Here is a 13,523-nt window from a genome sequence, read left to right as displayed (position 1 = left end):
CCACGAGGCACCGTATGCTTCAGCCTTAAAGATGGGGTTGCCCAGGTTTAGCTAGAGCTACTTTGGGCAAACTTGAGAGATATCTTTAACCTCAAGCACCAAGTTAATTGGCTGAGTGACAACTACCGCCATAAAATGAATCCCTGCAGTCTTGCTAAGAGGATGGACAGATGGAGGCTGCAGCTTTAGACAAAATACTGGTCACTTTTTTAAGCAGTAAAGAGTAGGGCTGAGTACAGTATTAGTCAAAAAGCCTTAACAAGCAGTGTCTGTACGAAAGACTTATGTTATACATACTAACATTATAAGCATAAAAAATAAGTTAAATATTAAAATCAGGACATCATTACAAGGCTGCCTGCTTTTTAAGTGGCCAATAAAATGAATGACCAATTAGGTGGCTATTGTATGTGCTTTATTTGCAACGTCCTTCGTAACACCGCACTACATACACACGGATCTTTACTATAATAGAACTATAGCCAAAAAGCACATGTAAATCCATCAAGCTCTTCATAGGCAGTACAGATTTCAGCAACGCCCAATTCCTCCGACTAAATGTGCGGTTTTCTTTTTAAAATTTTAGATTGATGCAAAACTAGTGATTGATATACAAAAAACATCACTTGAATGGTAAGAGTCCTTGCTACCGACTGCTAATCGCCACTAAAATGTCATCATTACCAGGATGTTAAGTGTCTGTATTTTGATGAATATGCTACTTACCAGTATGCATCTGTTCTTGGCATGTAGGGCTGCTAACATTCATATCTGTAGCATAGATCGCCGCCTAGTGTTGGGTCCGGATGATTGCACATTGTTGTCCTGGAAGAGTCTTCGAAGTATCACGAGATAGGTGGCTCCTCCCCTGGACTACAGTGCGCATGGGCATCGACTCCATCCCCAGATTGTTTTTAGCCATTGTGGCAAAGATGGAGTTTAACAGTGAAAGTGATGGCCATGCTAGAGATAAAATGTAAGAAAAGTCTGCAGTCGCTACGGGCGCCGGGGAGGAGGGCGGGCGATATGAATGTTAGCAACCCTACAGGCCAAGAACAGATGCATACTGGTAAGTAGCATATTCAGTTCGAGGCATGTGGGCTGCTAAATTCATATCTGTAGCATAGAATACATAGCAGTCCCTCCATTAACGGCGGCCGCCCGTGCCAGCTGCAGAAGTCTGAAAAAGTGTTTTAAGAACAGCCTGTCCTACAGCTGCCTGCTGTTTGGAATGCACATCTACACAGTAATGTTTGGTAAACGTATGTGGTGTAGACCATGTGGCTGCCCTACAAATGTCTTCCAAAGGAATGTTACCCAGGAATGCCATGGAAGCCCCCAACTTGCGTGTGGAGTGTGCCCTGGGGGGGACCGTTAAAGTGCGCTTAGCCTTCTGATAGCAAATCTGAATACACTTAACGATCCACCTGGCTATTCCTGCTTTGGAAATGGGGTTGCCTTTGTGCTGGGCTGCGAAGGCAACAAAGAGATGCTGTGTCTTTCTAAAAGGTTGTGTTCTGTCAATGTAGTACATAAGCGCTCTTTTGACATCAAGCGTATGGAGCATCCTTTCTGCTACCGTTTCTGGGTTGGGAAAGAATGCGGGCAGTTCGATAGTTTGATTGACATGAAACTGCGACACCACCTTAGGGAGAAATTTGGGGTTAGTGCGCAGCACCACCCTGTTTGAATGAATTTGTATAAATGGCTCTTGGATGGTGAGCGCCTGTAGCTCACTAAGACGTCTTAGAGACGTTATGGCAATGAGAAAAGCCACTTTCCATGTGAGGAACTGAAGCTCACATGAATGCAGAGGTTCAAATGGGGGACCCATCAATCTGGTGAGCACCACATTGAGGTTCCACACAGGAGCTGGCGGGGTCCTTGGAGGGATGACCCGCTTCAGCCCTTCCAGGAATGCTTTAATGGCAGGCACCCTGAAGACAGAGAGATGCTGCCTGTTTTGGAGATAAGCCGCTATGGCGGATAAGTGTATCCTAATGGAAGCGTATGCTAGATTGCATTTGTAAAGATGCAACAGATAGCAGATGATATTAGGAATGGAGGCATCGAGCGAGTTGATAGCGTGCTCGGTACAGTAGATGACAAACCGCTTCCATTTTGCTGCATAGCAAGCTCTGGTAGTGGGCTTCCTTGCCTCCCGGATGATGTCCATGCATTCAGGGGGCAAATCAAGGTAGCCAAACTCTAAGACCTCAGCAGCCAGATCGCCAGATTGAGCTGCTGCGGATCCGGGTGCTGAATGTCGCCACGGTTCTGCGTCAAGAGCCGGGGTGTGAGGTGCAGTCTTTGATGCGGTACCACGGAGAGTTCGAGGAACGTGGTGTACCACGGTTGTCGCGCCCACGTTGGAGCAACTAGGATGAGCATCAGCGAGTGTTGCTTGAGCTTTCTTGCCACCAGCGGAATGAGAGGCGCTGGGGGAAAAGCGTACGCAAATCTGCCTGACCAGTTCATCCATATCGCATTGCCCTGCGATAGTGGGCGAGGGAACCTGGCGGCAAAGATTTGGCATTTTGCGTTTTCCTCCGTGGCAAACAGGTCTATCTCTGGATGACCCCACTGCTGGAAGTACGGGCGGAGTACTGATGGATGTAACTCCCACTCGTGCATCTGGTGGCTGTACCTGCTGAGCAGATCCGCCATCTGATTGTCCGTGCCCGGGAGGTGTTCCGCCATGAGGAAGATGTTCCTCTGAATGGCCCACTTCCACATGCTCTGAGCCAGATGAGACAACTGTGGAGAGTGCGTACCTCCCTGCTTTTGAATGTAGTACATGGCTGTCATGTTGTCCGTCCGGATCAACACGACTTTGTTGCACAGATGTACTTTGAAGGACTTGAGTGCCATGAAGATTGCCATCAGCTCCAAGTAGTTGATGTGCATCTTCCTTTGTTGCGTTGTCCATAGTCCCTGCACCGTATAGTGGAGCACATGAGCCCCCCATCCCAGGAGAGACGCGTCCGTTGTTAGTGTAATCTGTGGCACAGGCTCCTGGAACGGTCGGCCCTTGCAAAGGTTGTGTGGATTCCACCAATGCAGAGAGCTGTATGCCCGACCCGTCACCAACACTAGGTCGTTTAGTTGTCCTTGAGGCTGAGTCCACTGATGCGCTAAGCATTCTTGGAGCGGACGCATATGGAGTCTCGCGTGCGGGACTATGAAGATGCAGGAGGCCATCATGCCTATCAACTGCATGAACACTCTCGCTGGGAGTGAGTGTTGTGGTCTGAACTTTTGGATCAGCGCCTGGATGTTGTCGATCCTCGCTGGGTTTGGCTGAGCTGTGACAGCCAGAGTATTGATCGTCGCGCCTAAATACTGCCGCACATGGGCTGGCTGAAGGTGTGACTTCGGGTAGTTCAGTGTAAATCCTAGACTGTGAAGGAGGTGAATGGTGTGGGACATGTCTGCGGCGCACTGCTGGGCTGACTTTGCCTGCACGAGCCAGTCGTCCAGATAAGGGTAGACATGTATACTCTGTCTCCGAAGGTGTGCCGCCACTGTCGCCAGACATTTTGTGAACACTCTGGGAGCAGTGGTCACTCCGAAGGGGAGTACCTTGAACTGGTAATGCCTGTTTTGGATGGTGAACCTGAGGTACTTTCTGTGGGAGGGGTGGAGTGGTATGTGAAAGTAAGCATCTTTGAGGTCCAATGTTGCGAGGAAGTCTCCCTGTTGTAACAAGGGAAGAACCTGCTGCAGTGTCAACATGTGGAAGTGTTCTGAAAGAATGTACTGGTTTAAGGGGCGTAGGTCTAGAATCGGTCTGAGCGAGCCGTCCTTTTTTGGGATTAAGAAGTACAGGGAATAAACCCCTGTGCCTTCCTCCTCCACCGGCACGAGCTCTATTGCGCCTTTTTGCAGCATCACTAGAACCTCCTGCTGCAATAAGTGCAAGTGCTCTGCTGACATAGGACGGTGTTTTGGGGGGATGGGTGGTGGGGTGGATGTCAGTTCTAAACAATAGCCGAACTGGATAAGTTTCCTGACCCACCTGTCTGTGGTGATGGACTTCCAGACGGGCAGGAACTGTTGGAGTCTCCCCCCGACAGGTGTTGGATGGTCGGGGGGCAGTGACAGGGAGTCACTGTTTGTTGGCGGCAGAGGAACGGGAACTGTTGTTGCCTCTGCCTCTACCCTTGGCACTGTTTCCTCTGTATCCACCTCTGCCCTGCTTGCTGTAGGAGGATTGCGCACCACTTTTATTGAATGGCGTCTGCTGCGACATGTGCCCTCTGTTAACACCTCGATTGCCTGAGCGATGAAAAGTGGTCGCTCTAAATTGTTGTGACTGGAGAGCTCCCATGGACTTGGCAGTCTCGGTATCTTTTTTGATCTTCTCTAGGGTGGTGTCCACCTCTGGGCCAAACAACCTGTCTGGATTAACGGGTTGGTTGAGGATAGTAGTTTGTATCTCTGGCTTGAATCCAGAGATGCGGAGCCATGCCTGACGTCTCAGCATAACACTAGTGTTGATCGCTCTCGCTGCTGTGTCTGCAACATCTAGCGCACACTTTATAGCAGCGTTGGAGATGAGCTTCCCCTCCTGAATAAGCATTTCAGCTCCCTCTTTAAACTGGTCTGGGAGGTGTTGTAACAGCTGCTCTAGGGTGTCGTAGTGCGCCCTATCGTATCTGGCCAACAGAGCTTGCGTGTTTGAGATGCGCCATATGTTGGCCGCCTGAGCTGCTACCCGCTTCCCAGATGCCTCCAGCACTTTTGACTCTTTGTCTGGGGGAGGAGCTTCACCCGTCGTTTGGGAGTTTGCCCTCTTGCGGGCATTAGAGACCACCAAAGAATCCAAAGGCAACTGGCGCCGTATGTAAGTGGGGTCGCCAGGTGCCGGTCTGTATTTCTTCTCAATGCGTGGGTTTACCACCCGGGATCTTGTGGGTTCCTTGAAAATGTCTGCCGCATGCTTAAGGACCCCTTTCAACATTGGGAGAGTCTTGACAGTTTTTTCAGCAGTAGAGAAAGTGTCAAAAAGTAAGTCCACTTCCACGGGGTCAGCATTTCTCGTAAATTTTGAGCACGAGTGTGCGCAAACAATGGTGGTTGCATGAAGATGTTCTGAAAGTCTGACTCGTTTTCTATAAGTTCCCATCTTTTCCGTAGAATCTACACTTGATGAAGCTAAAAGGACGGTGTCCACTAAGAAAAGGGATGATCTTTTAAAAAAACAGACAAAACCTTCAGGGAAAAGAGAGGTATATGTTCTCAAACATTCAACTCAGGCTCCTAAGATCAAGTCCATAATACGGAAAAGATGGGAACTTATAGAAAACGAGTCAGACTTTCAGAACATCTTCATGCAACCACCATTGTTTGCGCACACTCGTGCTCAAAATTTACGAGACATTTTGAAGGGATCTGAAATACAACAAGGCACCAAATCCTTTAAAGGCATGAGAAAATGTCACAACTGCGGTCAGTGTGGAAATGTTATCACTGGCCATGAGTTTCAACACCCCAAGACAGGAAAATCTATATCCTTAAAACACACATCTGACTGCACAACAGAGAATGTAATTTACGCAATCAAATGCCCTTGTGGCCTAGTTTACATTGGCAGGACCAGCAGAAAAATTAAAACAAGGATTATAGAGCATAAAAGTCGGATCAGGAATAAAAACATGAATTCTTCATTATCTGCACATTGGGTTAATGCCACACACACCATTCCTCAGCTACGGTTTACCATCTTAGAACATATTACACCACACTCAGGCATGGACATGAATACCACACTAGCACGCAAAGAGACAGAATGGATCAAAAAATTGGGGACCACAACCCCGGGGGGTCTTAATGACCATTATGAATTACTATGCTTTCTATAAATTTCCATTAGATTGTACAGGGTTATATTGCATTTCCTTATCTAATTGAGTTGAAGTGTTATCTCTTCACGCATTAGTTATTACTGCATGCGCATTTCACTCACCTATCTCATTCTGTTTCTTCCTAATTTAATCTCTTAATTTATTTCATTTCAGTCTGTGTCTATTATTTATTTACTTTCACCTATTTACATCGCTTTTTGTGGCACTTACAGCCGGCGAGGGTAGTCTAGAACCCTGTACTGAGGAGATTAACAGAACCGCCATTTTGGAGCAGGTTGCGGTTTTACGGGTAGTCCTTTTTCTATGTTGATACATGATTTACTTCACGTTAAGTATCGGGAAAGACTCGCGGAATTTGACCGAGTCTTTCAACTTGTGGATTAATGGTGAAGTCAGCGACAGCACTGCTGGAAGTAGGATTCGTTTGAAGTTAAGGTATTGTCCCAAACGCTATGGGTTTTATAATTACGAACAGAGGCTCAAAACGCACTCATTTCTAATAGTGTTCTCGTTCTGTTTAGGGATTTCTCCCGTGTGGAAGCTTTTTGAATCAGGAACAGTCTACGTGGATAGTTTACCTGTCGAATTATAACAGGTAAGAAGGGAATGGGTTTCCCGATGATGAGAGGTTGTGATTCTTTTGTAATGATAGTTGTTACACCGGAGACTTTGGCTATTTCTTTTAGAGAGACGGACTACAGAATATCTAGACTTGGAGTACCACACAATTTAGCAGACTCCTTCTGAATATATCAGACATGGTAGGCATATTATTTCATATACATTAGATAATGGGGTTCACCACAGTGCAGTTTTACAATTAGGTGTGTTTGTTTTTTTACAGCATTTTTACAGCATTTTTCCATGGCAAAACTGTGGAGGTACTTGTTATGATACAGCTTTCAGAGCACATTTACACTTTTAAGCACGACATTTATATATAATATTCACTATGGTTTGGAATTCTTTTACTTCACATTTATACTAGATGTGTGAATCACGGCATGGCTGATATTCAGCTTTCAACTTCTTCTTGGTTCTTGGACCCTTTGGCTTTTTTAGATTTTACACTGATATCTTGATATTATGAGAAAATGCAAACCCTAGGAAGTCATTAATGTGCGAAACTTATCAATACTTTTGTTGTAGGTTCATGACCTGAACCAGCCCAGAGAACTTGAACATAGAAGCCTAACTATAACCCCTGAAGAAGGGTTCTGTTGAACCCGAAATGCATTGGGTTGTTTTGATTTGATCAATATCTTTCACTTGCAATGTATTGATTTGATTTTTTGATTTCACATGTAACGTATGTTTCATGCAGATACATTGAGTTATTATGGCTTAAGAATTTATGTGAAGAATTGCAAATAAATATGTAAAATACCTTATGTTTGAAAATTTGAAAACGTTGGTGAAAACAATTTATTTATAACTGTTGAGGCAGGATTGCCAGTAAGCTGTGCGTTGTACATTTCTGAATTAGGGCATGGGCAACATGTACACATTTTTCTCAAGTTGTGAGTGTGCACATCAAAAGTAAGTTGAAAACATATTTGTGAATCAGCCAATTTATAAGCACATACTTATATGCCTTGGCGTAACGTAAAATGATGGGTCTTCCCTGCAGAATATTATGAGGGGCCCCTTAGATTCACGCATCTGACACTTGGGCTGCATTGGGGCACCTGAGGTATAGGGGGTGGCCTTCTCCACAAGGACATGCATTATACCCGTCCCCATACACTCTGAGTTGTAGGTTCACAGCAGAGAGAACAGCTGGTTCACAATGCAATCTAAAATAAGGGAAAAACATCAAATTCCAACTTGTAATCCGGTGACTGGTTTAAACTATTTTAAATAGCCAGCTCTTTAGATGTGAAGCCAGAGGTGAAACTCAAAATGCATTTTACAAAAGTCTAACAATGGAACCTGCCTTCTTGTCAAATCTTGTTTCCAGAAATCATTGTCTTCTTTATGTTTGAACTGTCGGTGAGAATGTGTTTAGATTGTATTAAAAAGCATATTTTGCTTATTCACTGGCTTTCATGACATTTCCCCTTTGCGGCTCAACGGGTCTTCTCTTCTCCATAGATCTCCATGGAGGTTTGTCTTTTTAAGTGCTCCTCCGCCCAGACAGCATCAATGACATTGCAGAGGTTTTCAGTCCATTTTGTTTGTCATTTAAACAAAGCCTTGCACTACTCCAATATGTACTTGTCATCTTTGGTTAAGAAGAAAGAAGTGGGTCCATTTTAAGGCCACGCTGGACACTTGCATTGAATCATTGAGTCTTCTCAATAGGATCTCGTGCTGTACTGTACTGTATGTAGCTTATGTACAGAAAAGAAAGGTACTTGCCATTGAGCCCTTTCTTTATTCATTGCTCCCCATCACACACTGTATGCTGTGAAGGAGGTTTCCGTTCTATAACTAAAACTGATCCAACATTCCACCAGTCCCAGTTCTTGCCATCCCGGTTTTACTCTATTTCATATATTATGTTCAGTACGTAATCATATGGTGAGCACCACACTGCATGAGAGCCGACCTGAATATTTAAACCATGTGTCCAGTGATCAACTAAAAAAGCAGCATGCATCAGTCGTACATCACCACTCGAAACAAGACTAATAACTGGCCGACTATGCCATCCTGACCCATGCATCTAAACATGAATAAGCAGGATAGATTGCACATAGCACTCTTATCCACCGTCTACATTGAACTCGCATCACGGATTGACATGACATTACATATATAAAATCTCGTACATCTTTGATGAAATTATCACTATCATCCCTCTACCATACATGCACTTCTCCGTGTATCTCACAGCGTAGACGGCAGGGTGCTGAAATGTACTGTACAACATATCTGTCTAGTCAAGCTATCTTCTTAGATAAAGATCTTACAGATGGTGGCACTGGCCATTGATGTCAAAACCTGAAGCCGCTGAAGGTGTTCAGGGGCTTTTAGCTAATATACTGGGAAACCTGAGAACTACAATCCAATACAATAAATTACAGAATAACGAATCAACAATCACAGCACTCAAACCTCAGCTAATTTAATCTCTTTTCATTTCTCCTCCTCCTCCCCCTTGGGAGCCACTATTGTCAATCAATACAGCTATTTTCATACTTGTGTGCTGCTGAAAAGGCAACGTGAATCAATACGAATGCAGATGTGACACCATCTTTCTCTGACATGGACACACGGTGCAGAGCTGGTCCTTTGCAGCTCCCACACAAGCTGTTTTAACTGGATACAGAAATGTGAAAGAGAAGAGATTAATGATGAAGTAACTTTGATGTGTGACCCAAAACTATGTTAGATCGGATTCTTGTATTACCTGTAAAGCAATATGCACCTTGCATAAGCTGTCAAATTCTTCAACTCAACAGACTTGAGGCACTGTCTATGCTATCTTCAGATTTAGTTGACCTCATCAGCCATCTTTCACTTGCTATCTGAAGTTACTATTTCTTAAAGATTCTCACGCACACTACCCAATGCATGGTAAACAAAATAAAACTGTTTGTGATGGTGATTTCACACCATTTTCCAAGATACAACACACAATCCCTGGAGAACCAGTGGCATAACAAAGCCCCCCGTAGTGCGGTGTCCCAGAGTTCAAGGTGGCCCCCTCATCACTGTACCCTTGCCCGAGTGCTCCTATGTGAGTCCGGAGGGGGGCCCCCAATGTACTTTGCAGGGGGGCCACCTCAAGTTTCTTTAAGTGACTGACATACTCAAGCTTTTGGACATTTACCGCCAAATCCATGCCCTTACTGGAGAATTCAGGTTTCGGATTGCGGTTCAGACCCACAACAAAGCATTATAACGGATCTTACATAAGAACACTACACTACTCACTAAAAATATCACACAACTGTTCCTAAGCACATTTCTAGACACATTACACTTGATATTTTCCGACAAACTAGATTTTGAGAAACTAAAGATAGTACAAAATGTATACTCACCGCTCCCTAGTCATTTTATATCGACACACCAAATGTTCATTGGGATACATACCACACCAATGACTTCAGAACCACCTTTAAGCAATATCACCAATCCACCTACCCTCTCCTATCATCACACGTAAGCAAAAGGGACACTCACAGAATGGCTGAAAAAGTCTTAAACAATATGCAGTGGCATCCAACCCAAGAAAGACACTGGCAACCCTCCTAAAACAGAAACAAAGACAATCAACAGTAACTGTAACTGGTTTGTTTACTCATGCCAGAGACATTGATAGCACAGTAGTAAGATAAAATCGATTCTAGATTCACAGAGAACAGTAAACAAAATGGTAGTTTTAAAAAATGTCGGGGGGCTGTCTCTCAAGTCCCCAAAAACCATTTCAACTCTATAAAAACAACTATTGGATATTTTGAGCATGCTCTTCCAATCCAAAATTAAGTTTGGATAAAAAAGCCCTCTGGACATATGACCAAACTCTTCTATCAATCTAAGATAGCGAAATTCAGAATCAATATTATGACTAGTCCTTCTTGCCTCTAATCCCTTCGCTTTTCACTCCTGAGATTTACAAAATCCCACGCCACATGCATTGAGAGCTTGATCAAAATGACAAATGCTGTGACTTTTCCATAAACGTAGAAGGCTATCCGAAGTCCAGCAAGATTCCTGGTGACAAAAGCAGTGAAGTACACAATGAACCTGTTAGTCTAACCAATAGGAGCATGCCGCCCACCCCTTAATAGAAGCTCACATAAAAAAGAGACAACAGTATGATAGCCTAAATTCTCCCATTCATTAGCAAGATGTTGAAAGACATGCTATTCAAACAACTGCAACACCAGGTAACTAACAAAATACTCCATGATCAACAGACTGGCTTTAGATCCATTTGAGGAGCTGGATCTACTGTGATGGTCTTCAGGGCACTCCCTCCTACTGAGAGCAGAAGATGAAGCAAAGAGTGGTACTGACTCTGGCCGGCTGATCACTGGATTGCACTCGCACCCTAGTCCTCCTACATCCGCAGCATTTATGACTTCCAAAGCTCCTCTCGCGCTTTCTCAAGCTGCCATATTTGATTAACCAAACCTACAATTTCAAATGAAGGCACAAAAAACCCAAATCACCTGCAGATTGCATGAAGGAGCAGGTATCTCCCTAAAACAAACATCTGGCTAATCCAAGTGCATCATTTTAGATTGCCTTTTGCAGCACAAGATGTGGGTAGACTCTCGGAGGTTAAACTATCTGTGATTAAAAGGAGATCAGGCAGAGATGCACCTAATAGAGAATGCCCCTAAAAATCAAATCCTATTTATCTGTTCCCTCATATTATTAGTCTGTACCCCAAATACTGAAGTTTCTAACTTATGAATCACTTTTATTTCAGCTCCGAAAAGTACAATCCAACATTACACTGCACAAAACCAAGCAAGCGAGCTAATATTTGGCCAATACATGATCCGGCAACTCATTCAGAACATCTTACACAGCCTATGCAAACAGCACACTGTACAACATTCAACATTTACAAATGTGTTGCTTAGAATGCAAAGCCTGGTAGGACAACAACGGCCTTGAAACGCAACCCACAGGGTGCAGCAAAACTAACAATTTCAATGCTTGGATCTGCCAAGTAAAGTGTGCAGATGTCTAGAGCACCATAAACACCACACTCTGAGCCCAAAGCCTGTAACAAAACCAGAAAGTAGTCAAAACCCTCAAATGGCTAAATTTCTCCTAAAAATGACACCAACGTATAAACTTTGGCTTTTTGTTTGAGTTAGGAGTTTCAAACCAATACTCTGCTGCAGGTACCTCCTGTCACATGGTGTACGTCAGTTGTCATGCCCACTTCATGCCAAATTCACTCTGTCAAGAAGCAAGCCCGCTATATTGCAGGGTGCAGCATTTACTCAACAGAAGCTGTGGATTAACACACTGGATATGTGTAACAAGCATTTTACCTCTAAGGATAAAGAGTACCATTTACACATCACATACTAAGTGTTTAATTTAGTATATAATGAATTTGAAAATCTTAGTGTGTGGTATATTAACGTGTCCCACTCGCAATGTTTTCCGCCTATTAACTTTTATGGGCAGGATATGTACTTTATACGTTGAAGGAAAATTAGAGTTATCAGAGCTAATCAATACCCACTTTTCCCGTAAGGAAAGTTCCTCCATTGAAGATGGAGTAGGTAGGCAAAAGTATGCAGACCCATGGACTTACCATCACCACCATAAATATGGACAAATGAGCAGGTGACCTGGAAGGGGGAGGGGGTGGGGGATAGGGGGATTCTGATACTTACTTTTCACATGACCTCAAGTGCTGGCATGCCACTACAACAATTCACAATTCAACAACATTAATTCAAAACACCACAAACCCCAATGGAATATTCCTCGTATAGTCTGAAACTATATCAATATAATATAAAAAATAGTGTGTGTGTGTATAGATACAGTTAACACGGTCACACCAAGATTCAAGTATTTGCCACCCTCTCACCAGCTTCTTCACCTCCATGCAAATATTTTTTTTAAATCCTGATCCAGCCACCCTCCTCCCCCACCCTTGGCAATACCTGCCATCACCACGTCCGAATATTTTTTTTTTTAAAACTAGCATCCTGCCCTAACCCACCTACAATGCCCTCTGCTCTCAATGCAAGGGAGGAGAGCCAATGATGAGGTGGCAGCGGCTGAGGAGCAGTGTTTTTGGTAGCAGAGGCCGCTCTATGTTTCCGCCCACTGGGGTCTGCAGAGATTCAAGAGACACAGGGAGATGAGCCAGTCCATGACAGTTCGCAGAATTAGGTTCACTGCCCTAATTATAGAAACTCGTTTTTCATTGCTTTGACGTCAGAGCAGTCATTACATGATTACATGGGTTTCAGATCCTGTGTTGTGTACAACATCTTGCAACAGAGGCTGTAGATAACAACAATAATAATTTGCAGTTAATGCTGCATTTTTTGCTGTTTTTAGGAGCTTAAATATAACGTGTAACTGCTCCTCGTTCAAGGGTACTAAAATGTGTGAGTAAGTGAGTAAGGACTGAGTTGGCCCTTCTGGGTATTTCGTACTGACAAACTGCAAGTAAGAAAAAAATGTCATCAAAGAACACTTGAGTTGCTCGGCCATCTGATCAACCCCTTTGCAAGGAGTCAAATTTCAACAAAGATCACCAGGGAACTCAATATGCTCCAAGTCAGGCGTAAGTAGATTTTTGCCCTTCTGTTTTGTGTGGACTAGTGCTTGTAGGACAGCATTTATAATTGTGGAAACAAAAACTTTAAAAAGTATGAGTGTGCAAAAAGCAAGATTAAATGTAATTCTTACACCCACTTGATATGGGAACATTCGAGATCTGAGACATGTTTGATCCCGTACATCAGAAACATTGCAAGTAACACTGAAGCCTGGACAAGCATTCCTTGAAAGGAACATACCATCTTCACTGGTGTGCGTCTCAGTGCCACCTTCCTGGTCCACCTCGTCCAATGTACCGTGCTCACTGTAGGGGCTGTCGCTGCAAACAAGAAATATCTTTTAGTAAGAAATCATGATCATGTATGTTCGTTTTAAGTTACAACAAAAGGTGGAACTATCTCGCCAAGACAGCATTAATGCAAAAGACTAGCCTTC

General features: G+C 43.8%; 1 protein-coding gene across 1 annotated transcript in view; it reads right to left on the bottom strand.

The window, feature by feature from the left end:
- SRGAP1 (SLIT-ROBO Rho GTPase activating protein 1) overlaps positions 1-13,523 on the bottom strand; it is a 548,065-nt gene that overhangs the window by 17,617 nt on the left and 516,925 nt on the right. Inside the window, exon 18 of the mRNA XM_078676051.1 lies at positions 13,328-13,407. Within this exon, the coding sequence (XP_078532177.1) occupies positions 13,328-13,407 (80 nt within the window). The remainder of the gene's footprint in view (positions 1-13,327; positions 13,408-13,523) is intronic.

Source organism: Lissotriton helveticus, chromosome 1_1 (genome assembly GCF_964261635.1).
Source record: "Lissotriton helveticus chromosome 1_1, aLisHel1.1, whole genome shotgun sequence".
NCBI lineage: Eukaryota > Metazoa > Chordata > Amphibia > Caudata > Salamandridae > Lissotriton > Lissotriton helveticus.
Note: the sequence above shows the minus strand (reverse complement) of the source record. Positions and strands in the feature narration are given on the sequence as shown.